This window comes from Panulirus ornatus, chromosome 67, assembly GCF_036320965.1.
Source record: "Panulirus ornatus isolate Po-2019 chromosome 67, ASM3632096v1, whole genome shotgun sequence".
NCBI lineage: Eukaryota > Metazoa > Arthropoda > Malacostraca > Decapoda > Palinuridae > Panulirus > Panulirus ornatus.
Genome location: NC_092290.1, coordinates 19557066 through 19582227, shown reverse-complemented (window position 1 = coordinate 19582227; position 25162 = coordinate 19557066). Strand labels below are relative to the sequence as shown.

The window sequence follows — 25162 nt, the reverse complement described above, 5'->3', positions numbered from 1 at the left end:
TGCAATTCGTCACGGCAAATCATTCATCTTTCATGGCATTTTACCTTCTAGAAAGAACACTAGCTATGATGTTTACGATTATTGTCTTTTTGATAAGAAATGTAAAGAACTGTTGGAATCGACAATTACATGACTAAGCTGTAAGATTTTACATTAGTTTAAGATTAGAAATGGCTTTTTTTTTCCTTTTTTTTTTAAGCTGAAGGCTCCAATGACAGGCGGAAGTCCACATCAAGGCCAGGCTTTAAATGAAATATAAATAGAATTATGAAAGGGAAACAGACAAGACAAGGGAAAGTATTTACTAATTTTGGAGGAAGTGAAAAAACTTGTCTGTTATAATGTACCAGGTCATAGTTACTGGGGAAGACATGAAAAGGTAGAGTTCCAAAGGTTGGAGGTGTAGGGAAAGATATGGGTATCAAAATGGCCCACCCTTGAGTTGCCAATGGACACAGTAATCAAGAAGCCAACAATTTTACGAGTACTACTTGATCTAGCTCATGGTGGGGAGCACACAAGCAGCCAGCAATCGGGAGCAAAAGCGTAAGTAACACCTGTAGAAGAGGGAAAGTGATCCAACATTGCGGCGTAGGGCAAGGGGGTCGAGTTTGGAAGTTTGTCTGGGAAAATTTATAAGTCGGACCACTTTCGACTCTACTCCGTGAGAGCAGTACTATATACAAGGAGAGATCAGTTCTTTGTGTTGGGATTTTCTTCCACGAGCGTTTGAATGTAGGCCAAGTTAGGTTAGGTTAGGTAGACTGATTGATTATGTTGATCAAGTGAATAACCAGCGAAAATATTTCAATAAAACGCGTAACCATAGACTAAAACGTTGTTTATTTAACACAAAACATTCTACTATCTTACTAATGAATATGCTCATCATTCCCTTGAGATATCAATAACTTTAAAGAAATGCATTATTTTGTGTTGTGGCATAGTTAACTCCAGGAGTTAAGCATTATAGAAATCTTTGTGTTTGCAAGGCAGACAGTTGCCAGCTTGGTTAATGCTGGCTTCATTTATCATGGGCCACATGCATATTGAGAGTGTATGTGGTCTTAGAAGTAATTGTCTTTATCACACGAAGGTGATGATTTTTCGGTTGGTCGATGTGGCTTACGTTGACGGCTTTAATGGCCCTGGCAGTTGATAGGCCTAAAACCCAAACAACCGACCAAAATTCTATTTATTTTTATCTTCTCAATACACTTGATTTTATGAGGTTAACTCACTTGTACATTTACAGAAAGGAAATCATACTATTATGCCTTTAAATCAAATTATGGTTGATGCTTCCATAAATGATACACTCATGATAGATGCTTTGGGTGGAGAGGGAAAGTGGTGTTGGACTCCCGCCAAGAATTTAAAAACCTGTTCGTAACCAAAAGACTTCACCATAACCATATATCGTCGTGAAGATTTGATAAACTCCTCCGTAGTCATATATCGTAGTGGATAGCACTTTTTTTGATTATTTGTGACATTTCTGTAGCTGTATCACAAAAGAACTGATACAGAAAGCTTCAAATATTCAATACTTTATTTAGAACGGCAGGGTAATTACATGACAGAAAAATATAATTTAGATAGTGTATCTTTTTAGTTTTAGATAGATTTTATGGTTTTTAAAACTTTAAACTCGTATTTAATGTAGGAAAAATGTAAATGGATCACCAGACGTCTCGGTAAAATATTAATCCTTGTAGTGAGTCAAGGCTTCAGCGATTACATATGCCAAGCTTCCTTCAGATTCCTGACAATAATCCTATCTAGAGAAGGACAATATCGAGTCCAATTTAATGCAATGATTCAGTATTGATATATTTCTATCCATATCTTTTGAAATATATCTATTACATGTGTATTCTATATTTCTTTAATAAAATGTGGCAACGATGTAAAGAAAAGCTAGTTTGGCGATGTGTCACATAATATCTCTCATACAGCAGTCTGCAAAACTTAAACGAGAGATATTACGCCAAGTACAATATTCGTAAAATTTCAGAGCTTAAGTGATATCCATATATATCACTGTAGGCCATTAATCTCCAGATTCTACTCTTGAAATTTTTCAGTTACGACGAATAAACGTTTGCGGTGAAATCGACGTCTTAGAGGATTAATTCATGTCTATTTATTACTTTGTCGATAGAAGATATTATAATATAGGATGACCTCTGCCAGATCATTATGTAACGTGCTAAAATTAGCTAATTAAGGTAATATAAGATGGGAATGCGAGACGTGGCAACGGTGTCCATCGCCACGCCTGGTGCTGTCTCATTTGCTGAGCCTCAACCCGCTTTTCCCAATCTGTATCTCTTACTTTCATTTTGTTTCACTTCAAAATACGAATTGAGATATGATTAGCCTACCAGACGTGAGGCCATTCCCCACAATATGATCCATGACAGATAAGGATACGGTATGGTAGATCTATTCACCCTTAGTTTTTAAAATGGGCTTGATGATGTTGTAAGAAGAAGGTATTTTGAGTGCATGGATATCGTGTTGTGAGCGTAAGTCAGTGGTAGGTGTCGGTGAGGGAGGCCTGGCTGGACCAATGGCGAGGGGCTCGGCGTTCATTGGTGTCGCACTACCAATCATCGGAAACGGCTCGCTAATACCCAATGTAAGTCCACAAATTATACTCTATAGCTTCTTCCCGCTCACGTTTGATTGGGAATGGACATGAGCCGAGTTAAGGGAGAGAAGGTTAGGTCAAGCGGTTGAATAAAGGATGTGTGCGGACGTCACTTGCATATACCAGACAAAGAAAAGGAAGCCATGTTGAGGTGTAAGTGGAGTCAGTAGTGTACCGACCCAACACCACCTCGTCTTAAAATCCCTCCCTCGCCTCCAACTGGTACTGGTGATGCTTTCACGGAAATGGTGGGGAATAAGATTGAAAGCTAGAGCAACGTCACCTCAGAGGATTGTCTCTGTCTTAAGATATATTTACGTGCAAGTGTTGTAGGAATGGCAAAAACTTTGTGTTTTTCAGATTTTAAGGCTCAGCAGCTGACGACCTTCCCGGTACCTATACCTTTTTGACGTTACATTGCTTCCGTGTGAGACCCTGCCGTCTCTGTAGTGTATATAATGTAATGGAAAGCGAAGTAGCTGAATTAGGTATAATCACTACCATGTAAACCGCTTTGGGTTAGATGTAAGACTTGGAGGACCAGCCCAGCCCACATTTGTAAACATGACTGATCCATGAGCCATAGAGCTAGTGGTCATTTTTGTGAATTTCAAGGCAAACTTCATCACACCTCCTCCTTTGAATTGCATTCCATGCTTCCTTGATGTATTTTTGCTTTAGGGTGATGGTAATGTAGGAAGAGCAGTGTGAGTGTTACGATTCAGGGAAATGAAGTTTTTCATATTAAAAAAAAAAAAAAAGGTTGTAGTGGTGAGGGTTATGACTGGAGAAAAACATGGGGTTATATTGTGTAAAATGTATATGTAACTTTCAGAAACTCCACAGAACCTATGTAAACACTAGCAACCTCCTTAGGGGTCATAATTCATATAGCTTAAGGTTCTTCAATAAATATATTATAAAATGATTAAATACTCAGCTAGTGTAGTGTTTAGGGAATACAGCAACAGTTACGAAGCTTGAACATGAGCATGAAATTTTGTCAAACATGATACTTGATGGTATTGAAGGTTAAAGCATTTTGTGGAAAAGACAGAGTTAAATGTAAATGTTGCTGATATACCTTGAAAGATCAAAAGTTCCTATGAAATGTTCGCCATACCTTACATAGCAGTCAAAATGACAGTAGAAATATATCAATAGATTTTGTCTTGCTAAAAATTAGATGGTGTGTCTGTTAACATCCAGTACAATATGTTTGATACTGTCATTGTTGTGATTGGTATATTTTGGTTGAGATTTTGTTTAAAATCCCAAACATTAAGATAGATTTTGTTAAAAGATGTTTTCAATAACTGATCAAAGTATTGCTATGGTGCGGTTATTATATTTTATATATACTGTATTAGCAGTGCAGAATAAGATAGTGTCTATAGTTGATATTGATGCGTTACTAAAATTGACATACGAAGATAACAGGAGCAGAGTATGAATTTTAAGAATTGATACTTTATTAGGCTATGTAAGTGATAGCATTACATGAATGATCGATATAAACATAGGCAATACTCTTGTGAAAATTCAATATAACCTCTGTAAACCTCCTAAGCAGTCATTCATATGTAGATGTTCATATTCTAGTTGAAGTGTAACTATCCCCCCATGATTTAGTAGCTTTTCGTGTTCTAGTTGAAGTGTAATTGTGCCCTCATGATTTACTGATATGTACCTGGCCCTGAGTGTCAACAAATAGATAAGAGAGAAGCCACATAAGCCCCAGTGGTTGACCAATTATATATTGGTATGTTTCTGCTGTTATTTTGGCTACCATGAAAGGTTTTATTAGGTTCTCTTTAGATTTTCTTTGTGTCATACATCAGTTCAAAGGATTTATATTTCTGGAAGGTCCTATAGCTGCCAAAACAAGGGAAACGAGATAGGGAGAAGGGCCAATGAGAGACGTCTTGTGTTTTATAAAATTTGCTATACAGATCATCAAGCAACATTTGCTTGATAATCATAAAGAAACCACAGATACTTAAAACTCGTTGCTGTGGTTGGAATAATGTTATGCAATTTAAGCATTTATATTCAGGACTGCAGTTTGCAGTACTGCAGTAAGTAAGGGGCTTGGAAAGGAGATTTTTGTGAAGAAATACCAGGAGAAATTGAGTGTAGAATGGCAAAAGGTGATAGTAAATGAAAAAAGGGGCTTGGGCATGAAATGGGAGGTATTTAGAGAAGCAATGATGGCATGTGTAAAAGATGCATTTAAAAGGTGGGAGTTAGGGTGATTAGAAAGGGTAGTGTGTGGTGGGATGAAGAAGTAAAGGTCCTAGCAGAAGAGAAGAGAGGCATTTGGGCAGTACTTATCGGGTAGGAGTGCAAACGAGTTGGAAATGTATGAAAGAACATGGCAGGAGATCGAAAAGAAGGTGCAGGGGTTGAAAAGGAGGGCAAATGAGGATTGGGGTGAGAGAGTATCATTAAACTTTAGGGAGAATGAAAAGATGTTTTGGAATGAGTAAATAATGTGCAAAATACTAGGACAAATGGGAACATTGGTGAAGGGGGCAAAAGGGTAAGTGATAACAAGAAGTAATGGAGTGAGTGTTTTGAAGGACTGTTAAATGTGTATGATGGTTGAGTGGCAAATATAGGGTGATTTGGTTGGGGTGGTATATGAAGTGAGAGAGCCATGGAGAGTGGTTTGGTGAAGAGTTGGTGAAAGCCTTGCATAAAATGAAGCAAGGCAAGGTGGCTAGAGTGGGTGGTATTGCAGTTATTTAGTTAGAAAGGGGGAGACTGTGTTGTTGAAAGGATTGGCAAAATGCATGTATAGTGCTTAGGAGGGTGGATATGTTGGAAATGAAATGTTTGAGGACAGTATGTAGTGTGAGGTGATTTGATCGAGTAAATACTGTAAAGGTAAGAGAGATGTGCGGTAATAAAAAGTGTGGTAGAGAGAGAGCAGGTGTGTTTAAATGGTTTGGACATATAGAGAGAATGGGGAAAGGTGACAAAGAAGATCCATGTGTCAGAAGTGGGTGGAACAGGGAGACTAAATTGGAGATGGAATGATGGACTGAAAAAGATTTTGAGCATTTGGGGCCTGAACATGCAGTAAGGTGAAAGGGGTGGACAGAATAGAGTGAATTTGAATGATATGGTATACTGGGGTCAACTTGCTGTCAATGGACTTAACCAGGGCATGTGAAATGTCCAGGGTAAACCATGGAAAGGTCTGTGAGGCCTGAATTTGGATAGGAAGCTGTGATTTTGGTGCATTACACATGACAGCTTCGCATGGATGTGAGTGGATGAGGCCTTTCATCATCTGTATCCTGTGCTGCCTTGCTGATGCAGGGGGCGATGATCAGGTGCAATGAAGAGGTGAATGTATGGGTTTATATTTTTTTTTTTTTTCTTTCATGCATTTGTGCTGTTTCATGTGGGGCAGATTGGTGTCGGGATTGGATGACTGTGTGCAATGAAACACGTTAAATTCCAAGTGCACTTTTGTGTAATGATTAACTCATCAGGAGAGATACAAGAAAGAGAAAAGTCAGTTGATATACAAGGAAGAGATGTAGCTAGGATGCCATTTGGTAGACAGTCACTGCCTTAATGGAGGTTGGGTGCTTTCGAGTCTGGCAACGTGCGTATGATAAAATTTGTTGTGTGGACAAGAAAGGGAACTGTTTACAAATTTTATCAACAATAAAGCTATCCAATTTTGTATAGACATTCTCTAATATTAATGTTACAGTTCTTTGTGTATTTAGTAATAGAAGATTCAATGATACTTCTTGTGGTAAAGGAGTTAGAGTTAATAACCAAGATTGCATTACTCCAGTCAGTACAATGATTTTAATTTTTAACATTAAACAAGGCATTTGATTCTTGTCCTGTTCTTATACTATGTTTATGTTGCTTAAGTTTGACAGAGAAAGATCCTTACTAGTCTGCCCAACAAAATAGATCACAATTTTTACATGGTACTCTATAACACAACCCATAAACTCAGCCTGCAGAACTTTCTGGTGAGCTCCTGGTTAAGATGTTCTTTATAGTATTGTTGTTGCTGAAGGCAAGTATTTACATTAAAGGATTTAAACAACATGGGAAGTAAAGTAAAATTATTTCTAAAAGGGAGAGCTAAAAGGTTCTTGGTGTCAAAGGGAGGGTTGGGTTTAACTCTTTAAAATGATTTTGTTGCCATCTTAAGGGATGTATCCAGGATACTTTGACTTGGATCTAATAGAATATGTCTTCTCAAAGTCATCCTCTGTAAACTGTGGACTGCATATATGTTATGTCCTAAGGAACATGGACTGGAATGATGATGATTGAACTCTATCATGTTCAGCTGAGTAATAATGGATATATGAGTATACATTGGTAGGGTTTCTGTATCTACTGAACTTAAACATGTTTCCATCCCTGTGGATCATGCAACCTACAAATTGTAACATACCATTATTTTCAATTTCTGCAGTAAAGTTAATGGAAAGTACTAGATTGTTCTAAATTGTTAGGTAAAGGAAGAAATGATTGTAAATTTTCATGTTGGCCAAACACAAAGGACATCATCTACATGCCTAAACCAAATTGCACTCTGAGGGTAAGATATCCTTTAGTAACTTTGTTTCAAAGAATTCCATGTAAAGATTACTTAATACTGATTAAAGAGAGTTACCCATTGCCATACCAAATTTTTTATAATATGCTCCATAAAATTGAAATACACAGTCTTTTATACACAATTTCATTAATTCAATAAAAAACAGACTTTGAAACTGGTAAATGAAAAAAAGGGCAAATGAGAGTTGGGGTGAGAGAGTATCATTAAATTTTAGGGAGAATAAAAAGATGTTCTGGAAGGAGGTAAATAAAGTGCGTAAGACAAGGGAGCAAATGGGAACTTCAGTGAAGGGCGCAAATGGGGAGGTGATAACAAGTGGTGATGTGAGAAGGAGATGGAGTGAGTATTTTGAAGGTTTGTTGAATGTGTTTGATGATAGAGTGGCAGATATAGGGTGTTTTTGTCGAGGTGGTGTGCAAAGTGAGAGGGTTAGGGAAAATGATTTGGTAAACAGAGAAGAGGTAGTGAAAGCTTTGCGGAAGATGAAAGCCAGCAAGGCAGCAGGTTTGGATGGTATTGCAGTGGAATTTATTAAAAAAGGGGGTGACTGTATTGTTGACTGGTTGGTAAGGTTATTTAATGTGTGTATGACTCATGGTGAGGTGCCTGAGGATTGGCGGAATGCGTGCATAGTGCCATTGTACAAAGGCAAAGGGGATAAGAGTGAGTGCTCAAATTACAGAGGTATAAGTTTGTTGAGTATTCCTGGTAAATTATATGGGAGGGTATTGATTGAGAGGGTGAAGGCATGTACAGAGCATCAGATTGGGGAAGAGCAGTGTGGTTTCAGAAGTGGTAGAGGATGTGTGGATCAGGTGTTTGCTTTGAAGAATGTATGTGAGAAATACTTAGAAAAGCAAATGGACTTGTATGTAGCATTTATGGATCTGGAGAAGGCATATGATAGAGTTGATAGAGATGCTTTGTGGAAGGTATTAAGAATATATGGTGTGGGAGGAAAGTTGTTAGAAGCAGTGAAAAGTTTTTATCGAGGATGTAAGGCATGTGTACGTGTAGGAAGAGAGGAAAGTGATAGGTTCTCAGTGAATGTAGGTTTGCGGCAGGGGTGTGTGATATCTCCATGGTTGTTTAATTTGTTTATGGATGGGGTTGTTAGGGAGGTGAATGCAAGAGTTTTGGAAAGAGGGGCAAGTATGAAGTCTGTTGGGGATGAGAGAGCTTGGGAAGTGAGTCAGTTGTTGTTCGCTGATGATACAGCGCTGATGGCTGATTCATGTGAGAAACTGCAGAAGCTGGTGACTGAGTTTGGTAAAGTGTGTGGAAGAAGAAAGTTAAGAGTAAATGTGAATAAGAGCAAGGTTATTAGGTACAGTAGGGTTGAGGGTCAAGTCAATTGGGAGGTGAGTTTGAATGGAGAAAAACTGGAGGAAGTGAAGTGTTTTAGATATCTGGGAGTGGATCTGGCAGCGGATGGAACCATGGAAGCGGAAGTGGATCATAGGGTGGGGGAGGGGGCGAAAATTCTGGGGGCCTTGAAGAATGTGTGGAAGTCGAGAACATTATCTCGGAAAGCAAAAATGGGTATGTTTGAAGGAATAGTGGTTCCAACAATGTTGTATGGTTGCGAGGCGTGGGCTATGGATAGAGTAGTGCGCAGGAGGATGGATGTGCTGGAAATGAGATGTTTGAGGACAATGTGTGGTGTGAGGTGGTTTGATCGAGTGAGTAACGTAAGGGTAAGAGAGATGTGTGGAAATAAATAGAGCGTGGTTGAGAGAGCAGAAGAGGGTGTTTTGAAGTGGTTTGGGCACATGGAGAGAATGAGTGAGGAAAGATTGACCAAGAGGATATATGTGTCGGAGGTGGAGGGAACGAGGAGAAGAGGGAGACCAAATTAGAGGTGGAAAGATGGAGTGAAAAAGATTTTGTGTGATCGGGGCCTGAACATGCAGGAGGGTGAAAGGAGGGCAAGGAATAGAGTGAATTGGAGCGATGTGGTATACCGGGGTTGACGTGCTGTCAGTGGATTGAATCAAGGCATGTGAAGCGTCTGGGGGTAAACCATGGAAAGCAGTGTAGGTGTGTATATTTGCGTGTGTGGACGTATGTATATACATGTGTATGGGGGGGGGGTTGGGCCATTTCTTTCGTCTGTTTCCTTGCGCTACCTCGCAAACGCGGGAGACAGCGACAAAGTATAATAAAAGATAAAAAAATAATCAATTAAATATTCTAAGAGGCCAGCAAATGGAACTTTTATGAACAGAGATGAAACATCAAAGCTAACCAGTTCGAAATCAAAATCAACATTGATGTTAAGCTTAACTAAATCTACATTGTTCATGACATTAGAATTTGATATCTTACCCAGTAATGGGCTTGATTAAGAAACTAAACATTTTGATCATTTATATGTGATGGGGCCCACGGAACTTGATGAATCTTGCTGGAAAGTTTGGCTTATGTGTTTTGATAAGTTCATGAATATATGGCAATGAAGGGGACAATGATGAAAATCTTTTTATGAGAAAATCATATATTTATATATACTCACGTATATGTATGTGTTATCCCTGGGGATAGGGGAGAAAGAATACTTCCCACGTATTCCCTGCGTGTTGTAGAAGGCGACTAAAAGGGGAGGGAGCGGGGGGCTGGAAATCCTCCCCTCTTGTTTTTTTAATTTTCCAAAAGAAGGAACAGAGAAGGGGGCCAGGTGAGGATATTCCCTCAGAGGCCCAGTCCTCTGTTCTTAACGCTACCTTGCTAACGCAGGAAATGGTGAATAGTTTGAAAAAAAAAAAATATGTATGTGTGTGTGTGTGAGAGTATGTATATGTAAGTGTATGTGAGCCGATGTGTCTTTGTTTGTCCATTTCTTGGTGCTACCTCTCTGGCTGGGGAAATGGTAAAGTATGAAAAAAATACATGTTTATGTCAAAAGTCAAGTCTACAAAATTAAGAAAGGAAAGGTAATTGGACTTTAAGTAGAGAGGAGAGTTAAGTTAGAGAAAACATGCTCACTCTGGAAAACATATGTGAAGACAAAAGACAAAATATATAATTATTATCTATCTTTCAATATCTCTGACACCTGTTCCCTTTAGGAACTTCCTTCAAGGGGTGGCCATGGCAAAAGTCTCCACTTATCCCTCTCCATACATGCCTCCCTTGCATGCACCATTCCATACTTTCTTCCACTATTTCTCTACCTACAGTATTCCTCCACCCTATTTGCCCATGTTGCAAGTAGTCTTCTGCTCACACCAACTTCTTTAATTTTATTATCATACACTTTCCTTGTAAACCCCATCTTGCATTCTTTCCACAAGGCCAACTCACTCAAGTATTATGTTCACACATTCTACCACTCCACAATTTATTCCCTTTGCATATCTTGGCATACCACATCTCTCATACATCCTTCATTTCTTTTTTCATTCGATCTAGGCACACCATATGCTCTTCTCAAATAGCTCATTTCTACAGCCTGGATTCTTGACCTCTGTGCCTTATTCCACATCCATGTTTTGGCTGCACAGGTCAGGGTTCTGAGGACTATGCTGTCTTTTTCCCCACTTATCCACAGCACAATATAGTACACTTTCTTCTTTCCCTCTATATGGGTTTACAAAACCTATACTCTCACTATTTCCTTTCAAACACCATTACTTTACTTTCACTTGCATTTACCTTCAATCTTCTCCACTTACACACACATCATAGAACACACAACTTTCTGCAACTCCTCTTCACTCTTCACAAACAACACAGTATCATCCGCAAACAGAGTTGCCACCTACCACCATATCTCTCTGCCACATTCCATCTCTGCACCACTTTTCCTTAGTTTTGCTCTCATCTCTCTTATCATTCCATCCATATATATATTGAAAAACCATGGTGACATCACACAGCCCTGCCTCACTCCTTCATGTATCCCAAAACTTTTGCTCAGTTCTCCATCCACTCTTACACATGCTTTTGCTCTGCTGTAGAAGGCTTTTACACCATCCAATAGTTTCCCCACTATACCATATATCCTTAACACATCCCACAAAGCATTCCATTTGCCTCTGTCATATACCTTCTCCAGATCCATAGAAGCTGCATACAACTTCTTACCTTTCGCTAAATACTTTTCCACTGTAATCATTACTACAAAAATCTGATCCACACATCCCCTACCTTTCCTAAAACCCCCTTTCTCTTCACTTATTCTGCATTCAATCACTTCCATCACTCTGTCACTTAATATTCTTACATACACTTTTCCTGGATACTTAACAGACTTGTTCCCTTATAATTGCTACATACACCCTTTGCACTTTTTCCTTTGAATATAGGAACAGTAATATCTGTGGGGCCTGGATGTGGAAAGGGAGCTGTGGTTTCGGACATTATTACATGACAGCTAGAGACTGAGTGTGAACAAATGGGGCCTTTGTTGTCTTTTCCTAGCGCTACCTCGCACACATGAGGGGGGGAGGGGGATGTTATTCCATGTGTGGCAAGGTGGCGATGGGAATGATTAAAGGCAGACTATGAATTATGTACATGTGTATATGTCTGTGTGTGTGTATCTACATGTGTACATTAAGATGTATAGGTATGTATATTTGCGTGTGTGGACGTCTATGTATATACATGTGTATGGGGGTGGGTTGGCCCATTTCTTTCGTCTGTTTCCTTTCGCTACCTCGCAAACGCGGGAGACAGCGACAAAGCAAAATAATGAATAAATGATAGCTTTCACCCAATCCTCAGGGACAGCATTCTGTTTCCATGTTAAATTACATATAAGATGCATCCACTCTGTCACACTTTCTCTTCTGTGCTTCAGCATTTCAGCTGTAATCCCATCCACTCCAGGTGCCTCTCCTACCTTCAGCCTCAGTATTAACCTTCTTACCTCCCTTTTTGCTATCGGCCCTTGCATTTGTATTCTCTTCCTTCCATCCTCGATACATGCATGTAACGACTGCTGCCCACCTTCTCCTACAGTCATCAGTTCATTAAAATACTCTTTCCATCTTCCAATCTCTTCCTCCATTTGATTCAGCTATTTTCCCTCCTTACTTCTCACATCAATGCTTCTACTTTTACATCTACCTCTTTCCTCTCTTTCTATGATAGTTTCTTATTATCCCAAAACTTTTCGCTTGACTTTCCAAAATCTTCATCCACTCTTTCTTTGCATTCCTCTAGCAGCTTCTTAACATTCCGCATACATATTTAGTAATCTTCCCTCCTCCTTTGCTGACCTTTCACTGGTACATTTCTGTTGAGCAATGTATCTTGTGCCTTTTTCATCTCTTCCACAGCATTTCCAATCTCTTCTGTCCACCATACATTGCCCTTTTTATTCCTGTTTGTCACTACTTTGTATCCAACTACTGATTCTACAACCTTTAATAGTATTTCTCAAAAGATCTTAAACACTTCACTCACACATGACTGCATTCCTACATTCATTGCACTTCCATCTAAGCTTTCAGTTATCTTCATTTTGTACCTCTTCCTGCATTTTTCCTGATTCACCTTCTCACTTGCAAACACTTTTACCTCTCCATTCTTCCTTACACCATTCCTCCACTTCTCTCTGGTCCTTATCCACACTAGAACTGCAAAATGGTCAGAGTCTCCAAAAGAATCCTCTCATCACTCTAGCATCCATCACAGCCTTTCTCAATCTTTCATCCATGACCACATTGACAATCAAGGCCTTTTGCTCTTCTCTTCCACTATTCCTCATCCATGTATATATGTGGATCCTATGGTGAAAGTAGGTGCTTGCAAGAAATAAACCCCTCTCAGCACAAGTATCCACAACATAACTGCAGACTAGAAATTAAATGAGAAATTTGACTAGTTAGAAAAAGGAAGAGTATGAGTGTAATATTGCGGCAGAATCCAAACAAAACCCCAAGGTGATTAGGATATGTTGAATTCTAAGAAAAGACGAGGAGGGTGTTCCTGTTCTGAAGGTAGAACTACACAATCCTCTGTTGATTTTGGCTACCTGTGATGAAAAAAAGTGGATGTACGGTATTGGTAGATTTCGTAAGCTCTGAGTTTGCATAAAAACCATCAGGAAGTATACTTAAGATGGAATGAAAAACTCATAGAATGCTTAGATGTTGCTCAAAGTAAGGATATAATAGAAAAATATGGAATCATTGGCTGTATCAGAAACACCTGGCCTAGACATATTGCATCCAAATTTTTCAAGAGGAACTGCAAGAAAGATTTGTCTTCTTGAAATTTTTTTTGCAGTATCACCGAGAATGAAGCTTGTTCTCCATATGTCCACTCCATTTCTTATTACCATACCTCTCTTGCCCTTTAATTACTTGTTCATCCCTTGGCACACCACACATTGTCCTCAGATGTTTCATTTTGGACCCATCCCCCCTCTTTTGTACATTTTCATCTTTAACCCAAGCCTTGCATTGATATACCTCTTATCAGGACTACTATACCGTCTTCAAAATTACCCATCTTCACCCTCCTAGATTGTGACCTCTCTCTCTCCTGAATGTAAATGCTTTGTCACATGCATTTTGATGTCTTGCAGAAATTTATAAAGTATGTATTTCAAAGAAATAATATTACTTTTTTTTACTAATACATTTTCTTTAAATTTTGTGCTATCATAGAAAAATGTGATTGAGCTAAGTAAGATTTTTATGCATATCTTTTGATTAGGTGACTTCACCCTTTTATTTTTGTGAGAAAATTGTCCATAAACATCAACTACCCAATTTGGTTCCAAGTAAACTCTTTCTTTATTTATTTTCTTTCAAACTATTCGCCATTTCCCGCATTAGCGAGGTAGCGTTAAGAACAGAGGACTGGGCCTTTGAGGGAATACCCTCACCTGGCCCAATTCTCTGTTCCTTCTTCTGGAAAAAAAAAAAAAAAACGAGAGGGGAGGATTTCCAGCCCCCCGCTCCCTCCCCTTTTAGTCGCCTTCTACGACACGCAGGGAATACGTGGGAAGTATTCTTAATCCCCTATCCCCAGGGATATTTATTATTCATTTATTTTATTGTACTTGATCGCTGTTTCCTGTGTCAACGAGGTAATGCCAGTAAACTGATGAAGAATGGCCTATCTACTCATATGCACATAAATGCCCATATACATACACAGACATATACATATGTACACATGCACACATTCATACTTGCTTTCATCCTATTGCTACCCTGTCCCACAGGAAACAACATCGCTACCCTGTCCCACAGGAAACAACATCACTACCCTGTCCCACAGGAAACAGCATTGCTACCCCCTGCTTAAGCGAGCTCACGCCAGAAGAACAGACAAAAAGGCCACATTTGTTCACATTCAAGTCTCTATCTGTCATGTATAATGCACCAAAACCACAGCTCCCGATCTATATCCAGGCCCTACATACCTTCCCATGGTTTACCCCAGTTGTTTCACATGCCCTGATTTAGTCCATTGACTGCACGTCGACCCTGATATACAACATCCTTCCAACTCACTCATTTCCTTGCACGCCTCTCATCTTCCTGTATGTTCAGGCCCTGATTGCTCAAAATCTTTTTCACTCCATCTTTCTACCTCCAGTTTGGTCTCCCACTTCTTGTTCTCTCTGCCTCTGACACATATATCCTCTTTGTCAGTCTTTCTCACTCTTCTCTCCATATGTCCAGACCGTTTCAACACACCCTCATCTGTTTTCTCAACCACACTCTTTATTTCCACATATCTCTCTTACCCTCACATTACTTACTTGCATTACTTACTTGACCAAACCACCTCACACCACACATTGTCCTCAAACATTTGATTTCTGATGCATCCACCCTCCTCTGTACAACCTTATCCTTTGCCCATGCCTTGCAACCATATGATATTGTTGGAACTACTCTTCCTTCAAACATAACCATACTCTCGATAAAATTTTTGTAATTGCATACAGCAGACATTAACAACAAAAACAGAACTAGAATTTACGAGGTTATTTTTATTATGTTTGATTTAACTTTTTTATTTTTTTTTCAGTTATCAGAGTAAACATTGGTGGAGGACGAAGGATTAGCAGGGCAGAATGCAGGCTGTCCAGCAGGCAGCAACACAAGTGAGTCTAATAGATTATGGGCATTGGATGAGGTCCTGCATAGTGATTTTTTTTAAGTGGCATGTGAAATGATGAGTTATTTGGACAGTTATTCGTTACCAAATCCTGAATGCTTGGGATTTCACAGTCTTCCAGTTTTTAGGTTGTTGGGCTGGTATGAACACATAATGTAACTAAAGTATGAAATGCATATGTAAAAGTTATTTACTTAAGTAAATTATTATTTTTTCTGCTTACAGAGAAGGGGCCTTAAGATAAATTTCCCATACTTACATTTCATTTGAGGTGAGGAAGAATCTCACAGGGTCTCTTGGGTGGAGGGTTGTCAAAGGTCAATACCTGTAGATGTTGAAGTTGTAGGCTTTCCAGAAATTTTACAGTTCAGTAACTTTCTAGAAAGTGTCTGGCAGATTTGTTTGATATACTCTGGCTCTTCTACAAGAAAGATTTGTTGAATTTTGATTACAAATAATGTGCAGTTCACTAATGGAAGCTCATCTGCTGTAGACCTTTTAGTAGTTCCTGAGTAAGGTTAATACTCATGAATGGGAATTATTTTGCTTCTTCAAATTGTATTCTTCATTGCTGCCAATTTATTTTCCCTTAGATTGGATTCATTGTCACATGTAGTATTGTATGTTCTTCAAGATCCTAAAATGTAAAATCCTGACTTCTACTCATGACTACCCTTTAGTGTAATCTTGCAAACCCTGGACAATTTATTTTTTGCCATGAAAATGGGATTTATAGAAACTGATTGTAGCATTCCTTTCAGGAATCTTTTTAAAAGGCCATAATATGTGCTAAGTATTTATCAAAATGCCCTTTGGTGCCTTGTCCCAACTCATTTATCTATGACATCTGTTCCCACCTTAGAACCCCCTCAAGGGGGTGGCCTTTTCAAGTCTCCGTAACAAGTAAACAACAGTGCTGTGTTCCATGCCCTAGTATTACGCAAAAGAGCACTCGTGATGAAGTCCTTTTGGAATTCCCAAAGTCCTTGGCCATTGCTGCAAGTATATTGCTTTTTCTGCATGAGTTTTTGAAAATTACAACTCTTAAAAAACACTGTAAACAGTTTCATATACATGGAGTTCTTCATCAGGGAGTGCATAGTAATGGTCCAACTGAAAGAGAATCTTAGTTTTCAGGAAGACCAACTGACTGACAGAGTGCCCTGGACAAAGGAACAAAGTGATTTTCAAATCAATCTAGTTATATTTCACTTGTAATCCATGCAGATATTTTTGGCCTTGTACAATAACATTTTACATAATCTGGACTCCCCTCAAATGCCCAAAGGCACTGATTTTAAGTGGTGACTTGTCTGCCATAACAGAAGTTGCCCTGAGTATCGTGTACATCACCATGTCATCATTTTACCCTGGATAGTAAATGATCAGAAGGCACCTGAGAGAATTTGTCTGAATGGGTCTTTTTCTTTTTGGTTACTGTATATGAGTTGTAAGGCATGTTGTTTCTTGAATTTTTATGTGAACCAGCCTGAGGGCTGTCATCATAAGGTTATTAGGTCTAATTCATCATGAAATACCATGGCTTGGGTCTTGATCATACTAACATGGAATCATCACACTCCTTTGAAATTTGATCTCCTCAGGTAATTTGTCTGGATCAGTTTTCTTAGGTTGATGTGGTGTTTTTCAATTTTCCATATATTTTGGCACTTCACTGTCAGCTGTAAATTTGTAAATGGAGTCTCCAATTCTATATTGATTGCTTTACCTCTTTGCTGAAGCACCCTACTCTTAGTTCCTTAGTAATTCCACCCTCATAATTCTTTGGAAAATATGTATCCTTACAGTTCAGCAGCCACATGACTGTCTGATTGCTTTTTGGATGTTTTGACGATGAACAAAGTGGATAAAATTTATTGAAAGAAAGAATGCTGCACAACCAAAGATAGAGTTTGAATGGATACTGCATGCACTGCTGTGACCCAATAAATCCCCAAAACAAATTGTTTGTACCAGTAAATTAATCTGGTGTATAGAAGAAGGATTGAGATAAGTTTTTGACTGTAATTGCCTATTTGTGCAATATTTTTTGAGTAATTTTTGTGGGTTTCAGTGATTTCAGGATGGGAGTGTTTTGATAACATGAAAACATTCAGGTATAAGTAATTTCTCTTAGTTATTTGAGTTCACCAAAATAGACTTTTTTGAAACTTTGTTTTTTGCCCTCTTAGATTTGGGATTGCCTACCTGTTTCTGATGTAGAATGAGTCCTAAGGAAATCAGTTTTTATGTAAGGCTCCAGTCACAGACAGATAGAAAAAGGAAATGCAAGGGAAGGTGTATTTACTAATTTTGGAGGAAATGAAAAACCTGTCTTTTGAAATGTGCCAGGTCATAGTTATTGGGAAAGACATGAGAAGGTAGAGAGTTCCAAAGCTTCGACATGTAGGGAAAGAAGCAAGTATCAAAATGGCCCACCCTTGAGTTGCAGATGGCCTCTCAGTAATCATGTGATGCAGCAGCTTGCTGAGTTGCATGCCCTAGCTAGTGGTGTAGGCACACAAGCAGCCAACTCTTGGGAGCAAGAACCAAAGTAATACCTATAGAAGAGGGAAAGTGAGCCAAAATTGCAACATAGGGCAAGGGGGTCAAGTTTGGAAGTTACCATTGGACACTTTATGAGGCGGACAGCTTTCAACTCAACTCAGTCAAGTAAGGATGCAAATAGAACCACCCCAGATGAGAGCAGTACTCCATACAAGGATGAATCAGTCCCTTGTATAAATGAAGCAACTGTTCAGAAGAGAGGTTTCAATATCTAAACAGGACACCCAGTTTCTTAGAGGCAGACTTAGCTATTCCTATAATGTGGGGTTTCCAAGGAGTGGATGTTACAGTAATACCAAGTATCTTCATTGAGTCGAGGTGGAATTACAGAACTTCAACAGTAGTACTAAGTATGTTCATTGAGTCGAGGTGGAATTACAGAACTGTCAAAGGAGAAATGAGAATTGAGGAGTTTTCAATGCAGAGATGGGTAGAAATTGGGTCTTGGAATCATTAAACTTAACAAGATTCTGTGTACCCCACTGAGATATCCTGTCCAAGTCTGAGTTCATCACAGAAGCTGTGTTAGGACGGGATGCAAAATGAGTAAGAGAAGAGGGAGCAGGATTGAAGGATGTAGATGAATGCAGTTGAGCCATTATTGTATGAGTGCATTTAATTATTTGTGGAGGAGAGGATATCATTGAAAGGAGACATTTGATTATTTGTGGAGGAGAGGATATCATTGAAAAAAGGAGAAAAAGTGTAGGGGGACAGGACAGAACCTTGAGGGACACTGCTGCTGTTGGAGAAATGGGGGTAGACTGATCCATCAACAACCACAGAGATAGATTAGCCAGAGAGGAAGCTAGATATGAAGGAGCAAAGTGAGGGAGGGAAGCCAAAAGAGGGAGCTTAGAGATGAGACCCCAATGCCAAACCCAGTCAAAATCCTTAGATATGTCAAGGGTAACTACACATGACCCCCAGATCCTTCAGTGTTGACGACCACACATTAGTAAGATAGGAAAGAGTATCACCAATAGATCTGACCTTTCAGAAGCCATACTGGTGATCGGAGAGAAGACTGATTTTCGATGTGTTTAAGGATATAGGAGTTGAGGAGGGATTCAAAGACTTTGGCAATGGTAGATGTTAAGCAGTAGGACGATAGTTAGAGTGGTCAGAATGGCCACCCTACTTAGGGATGTGATGTATCAATGCATTCTTCCAAGAAGAAGGAAAAGTTTTGGTTTTTAAACAGGAACAGAAACAGAACAGATTGGCAAGCACAGGTGCAAGTTCAGAGGCACACTTTCAGTACACATGGATGGATACCATCAGGATCATAAGCCTTGATTGTATCCAGAGAAAGAAGTGCTTTTTGGTTTGTCTGAAAAGAGATTACTGGAAGAGGCATAGCATTAGTAAGAGGAGCATCAGGGGGTAAGAAATGTTAGTCATGCCAAGTGGAATTAGAGGAGAAATGGGAACCAAAGAGAGTTGTTTTTTCTATGGCAGAGACAGCCATAGTGAAGGAAAGGTAGGGTGATGAAAGTTGCTGTAGATGCCTATAGCAAAAGACTAGAAAGAAAGACCTATCAGTGGATGACAAGGAGAGGTTGTTGCACTTCCTTTGAATAAGGGAATGCTTTGCCTAATGGATAACGTGTTTGTTTGCAGTGGTTATGAGCAGTGATAAAAGCTGAGATAAAGAAGATTGTTATTTAAATAGAAGAGAGAGGCATTTGGACAATTTTTGCAGGGAAATAGTGCAAATGACTGGCAGATGTATAAAAAAAAGAGGCAGGAGGTCAAGAGAAAGGTACAAGAGGTGGAAAAGAGGGCAAATGAGAGTTGGAGTGAGAGAGTATTGTTGAATTATAATTTAATGACACACTCTCAAAAGATTTTTTGGAAGGAGGTAAATAAAGTGTGTAAGGCAAGAGAACCTATGGGAACATCGGTGAAGGGGGCTAATGGGGAGGTATTAACAAGTAGTGCCGAATTGAGAAAAAGATGGAGTGAGTATTTTGAAGGTTTGTTGAATGCGTTTGATGATAGAGTGGCAGATATAGGGTGTTTTGGTCGAGGTGATGTGTGAAGTGAGAGGGTCAGGGAGAATGATTTGGTAAACAGAGAAGAGGTAGTGAAAGATTTGCGGAAGATGAAAGCCGGCAAGGTGGTGGGTTAAGTTGGTATTGCAGTGGTATTTATGAAAAAAAACGGGGTGACTGTCATTGTTGACTGGTTGGTGAGGATATTTAATGTATGTATGGGTCATAGTGAAGTGCCTGGAGATTGGCGGAATGCATGCATAGTGCCATTGTACAAAGGCAAAGGGGATAAAGATGAGTGTTCAAGTTACAGAGGTATAAGTTTGTTGAGTATTCCTGGGATATTACTTGGGAGGGTATTGATTGAGAGAGTGTGGGCATGTACAGAGCATCAGATTGGGGAAGAGCAGTGTGGTTTTAGAAGTGGTAGAGGATGTGTGGATCAGGTGTTTGCTTTGAAGAATGTATGTGAGAAATACTTAGAAAAGCAAATGGATATGTATGTAGCATTTATGGATCTGGAGAAGGCATATGATAGAGTTGATAGAGATGGTCTATGGAAGGTATATATATAATATTTTTTTCATTTTATTATGCTTTGTCGCTGTCTCTTGCATTAGCGAGGTAAGGCAAGGAAACAGTCGAAAGAATGGCCCAACCCACCCACATACACATGTATATACATACACGTCCACACACGTGCATATACATACCTATACATTTCAACGTATGCATATATATACAAACACAGACATTATGTACATTATGTACATGTATACACATGTACATAATTCATACTGTCTGCCCTTATTCATTCCCGTCGCCACCCCGCCATACATGAAATGACAACCCCCTCCCCCCGCATGTGCGCGAAGTAGCGCTAGTGAAAGACAACAAAGGCCACATTTGTTCACACTCAGTCTCTAGCTGTCATGTATAATGCGCAGAAACCACAGCTCCCTTTCCAAATCCAGGCCTCACAGAACTTTCCATGGTTTACCCCAGATGCTTCACATGCCGTGGTTCAGTCCATTGACACCACGTTGACCCCGGTATACCACATTGTTCCAAATCACTCCAATCCTTGCACGCCTTTCACCCTCCTGCATGTTCTGGCCCCGATCACTCAAAATCTTTTTCACTCCATCTTTCCACCTCCAATTTGGTCTCCCACTTCTTCTCGTTCCCTCCATCTCTGACACATATATCCTCTTGGTCAATCTTTCCTCACTCATTCTCTCCATGTGACCAAACCATTTCAAAACACCCTCTTCTGCTTTCTCAACCACACTGTTTTTATTGCCACACATCTCTCTTACCCTATTATTACTCACTCGATCAAAGCACCTCACACCACATATTGTCCTTAAACATCTCATTTCCAGTACATCCACCCTCCTCCGTACAACTCTATCTATAACCCATGCCTTGCAACCATATAACATTGTTAGAACCACTATTCCTTCAAACATAACCATTTTTGCTTTCCGAGATAACGTATTTGCCTTCTACACATTTTTCAATGGCCCCAGAACTTTCACCCCCTCCACCATCCCATGACTCACTTCTGCTTCCATGGCTCCATCAACTGCCATATCCACTCCCAGATATCTAAAACACTTCACTTCCTCCAGTTTTTCTCTATTCAAACTTACCTCACAATTGACTTGTCCCTCAACCCTACTGTACCTTGCTCTTATTCACATTTACTGAGAGTAAATGCTTACTTCTTACACACACTTTCCCAAACTCAGTCACCAGCTTCTGCAGTTTCTCACCCGAATCAGGCCACCAGAGCTGTATCATCAGCGAACAACAACTGACTCACTTCCCAAGCTCTCTCATCCACAGCAGACTGCATACTTGCACCTCTTTCCAAAACTCTTTCATTCACCTCCCTAACAACCCCATTCATAAACAAATTAAACAACCATCGAGACATCACACACCTCTGCCGCAAACCGACATTCACTGAGAACCAATCACTTTCCTCTCTTCTTACTCATACACATGCCTTACATCCTCGATAAAAACTTTTCACTGCTTCTAACACCTTGCCTCCCACACCATATATTCTTAATACCTTCCACAGAGCATCTCTATCAACTCTTATCATATGCCTTCTCCAGATCCATAAATGCTACATACAAATCCATTTGCTTTTCTAAGTATTTCTCACATACATTCTTCAAAGCAAACACCTGATCCACAAATCCTCCACCACTTCTGAAACCACACTGCTCTTCCCCAATCTGATGCTCTGTACATGCCTTCACCCACTCAATCAATACCCTCCCATATAATTTCCCAAGAATACTCAACAAACTTATACCTCTGTAATTTGAGCACTCACCTTTATCCCCTTTGCCTTTGTACACTGGCACTGTGCAAGCATTCTGCCAATCCTTAGGCACCTCACCGTGAGTCATACATACATTAAATAACCTTACCAACCAGTCAACAACACAGTCACCCCTTCTTCAATAAATTCCACTGCAATACCATCCAAACCCGCTGCCTTGCCGGCTTTCATCTTCTGCAAAGCTTTTACTACCTCCTCTCTGTTTACCAAATCATTCTCCCTAACCCTCTCACTTTGCCCACCACCTCGACCAAAACACCCTATATCTGCCACTCTATCATCAAACATATTCAACAAACCTTCAGAAGACTCACTCCATCTTCTCACATCACCATTACTTGTTATCACCTCCCCATTACCCCCCTTCACAGTTGTTCCCATTTGTTCCCTTGTCTTACACACTTTATTTACCTCCTTCCAAAACATCTTTTTATTCTTCCTAAAATTTGATGATACTCTCTCACCCCAACTCTCATTTGCCCACTTTTTCACCTCTTGCACATTTCTCTTGACCTCCTGCCTCTTTCTTTTATACATTTCCCAGTAATTTTTATTATTTCTCTGCAAAAATCGTCCAAATGCCTCTCTCTTCTCTTTCACTAATAATCTTACTTCTTCATCCCATCACTCACTACTCTTTCTAATCTGCCCACCTCTCTCGCTTCTCATGCCAGAAGCATCTTTTGCGCAAGCTGTCACTGCTTCCCTAAATACATCCCATTCCTCGCCCACTCCCCTTACATCCTTTGTTTTCACCTTTTTCCATTCTGTACTTGGTCTCTCTTGGTACTTCCTCACACAAGTCTCCTTCTCAAGCTCACTTACTCTCACCACTCTCTTCACCCCAACATTCTCTCTTCTTTTCTGAAAACCCATACAAATCTTCACCTTCGCCTCCACAAGATAATGATCAGACATCCCTCCAGTTGCACCTCTCAGCACATTAACATCCAAAAGTCTCTCCTTCACGCACCTATCAATTAACACATAATCCAATAACGCTCTCTGGCCATCTCTCCTACTTACATATGTAAATTTATGTATATCTCTCTTTTGAACCAGGTATTCCCAATTGTCATCGCACAAGTCCACAAGCTCTTCATCATTTCCATTTTCAACACTGAACACCCCATGTACACCAATTGTTCCCTCAACTGCCACATTACTCACCTTTGCATTCAAATCACCCATCACTATAACCCAGTCTCGTGCATCAAAACTGCTAACACACTCACTCAGCTGCTTCCAAAACACTTGCCTCTCATGATCTTTTTTCTCATGCCCAGGTGTATAAGCACCAGTGATCACCCATCTCTTTCCATCCACTTTCAGTTTTACCTGTATCAATCCAGAGGTTACTTTCTTACATTTTATAACATACTCCCACAACTCCTGTTTCAGGAGTACTGCTACTCCTTCCCTTGCTCTTGTTCTCTCACCAACCCCTGACTTTACTCCCAAGACATTCCCAAACCTCTCTTCCCCTTTACCCTTTAGCTTCGTTTCACTCAGAGCCAAAACATCCAAGTTCCTTTCCTCAAACATTCTACCTATCTCTCCTTTTTTCTCATGTTGGTTACATCCACACACATTTAGACACCCCAATCTGAGCCTTTGAGGAGGATGAGCACTCCCCGCATTACTCCTTCTTCTGTTTCCTCTTTTAGAAAGTTTAAATACAAGGAGGCGAGGGTTTCTAGCCCCCTGCTCCTGTCCCCTTTAGTCACCTTCTACGACACGTGAAGAATGCGTGGGAAGTCAAGCAGGGAGTGCTCATGCTTCTGAATGGCTTAGAGTGGGGTGTCTGAATGTGTGTGGATGTAACCAAGATGAGAAGAAAGGAGAGATAGGTGGTACATTTGAGGAAAGGAACCTGGATGTTTTGGCTCTGAGTGAAATGAAGCTCAAGGGTAAAGGGGAAGAACGGTCTGGAAATGTCTTGAGAGTAAAGGCAGGGGCCGGTGAGGACAAGAGCTAAGGAAGGAGTAGCGTTAATCCTGAAGCAGGAGTTGTGGGAGAGTGTGATGGAATGTAGGCAAATGAATTCTAGATTGATGTTGGTAAAACTGAAAGTGGATGGAGAGAGAGGGTGATTATGGGTGCCTATGCACCTGGTCATGAGAAGAAAGATCATGAGTGGCAAGTGTTTTGGGAGCAGCTGTGCGAGTGTGTCAGCAGCTTTGATACACAAGACCAGGTATTAGTGATGAGTGATTTATATGCGAAGGTGAGTAATGTGGCAGTTGAGGCTATAATTGGTGTACATGGGGTATTCACTGCTGTGAATGAAAATGGTGAAGAGCTTGTTGATTTGTGTGCTGAAAAAAGACTGGTGATTGGGAATACCTGGTTTAAAAAGAGAGATATACATAAGTATATGTATGTGGTAGAAGAGATAGTCAAAGGGCATTATTGGATCATGAGGTAATTGACAGACATGTAAAAAATAGACTTTTGGATGTTAATGTGCTGAGAGGGGTAGCTATGCTGTTTCGTGTGGGGAGGGGTAGTGCCAGGTGCCAGGTGAAGGTGAGCAAGTATGAATATGTACATGTGTATGTATATGTACATATGTTGATATGTATATGTGCATGTATGGGCATTTATGTACATGTGTAGGTGTGTATATGAGTGGACGGGCCATTTTTTTGTCTGCTTTCTGGAGCTAACTCGATGACATGTGAAAGTGAATTAGTATAGATAAATAAATTTTATTTATATTTATTATACTTTGTCGCTGTCTCCAGCGTTAGCGAAGTAGTGCAAGGAAGCACGAAAGAATGGCCCAACCCACCCACATACACACATATATGCAAACACACCCACACATGCACATAAACATACCCATACATTTTAACATATACATACATATCCATACACAGACA

At 39.8% G+C, this 25162-nt stretch overlaps 1 protein-coding gene across 7 annotated transcripts in view; it reads left to right on the top strand.

The window, feature by feature from the left end:
- Positions 1 to 25162, top strand: part of LOC139747138 (nuclear transcription factor Y subunit alpha-like) — a 211476-nt gene that overhangs the window by 57163 nt on the left and 129151 nt on the right. For 2 of the 7 annotated variants that reach the window (XM_071659062.1, XM_071659056.1), the window contains exons 1-2: positions 2557 to 2644; positions 15261 to 15336. In XM_071659062.1, the coding sequence (XP_071515163.1) occupies positions 15307 to 15336 (30 nt within the window). In that variant the 5' untranslated portion in view covers positions 2557 to 2644; positions 15261 to 15306. The other 5 variants (XM_071659061.1, XM_071659057.1, XM_071659060.1 and 2 more) reach the window with 5 other exon arrangements.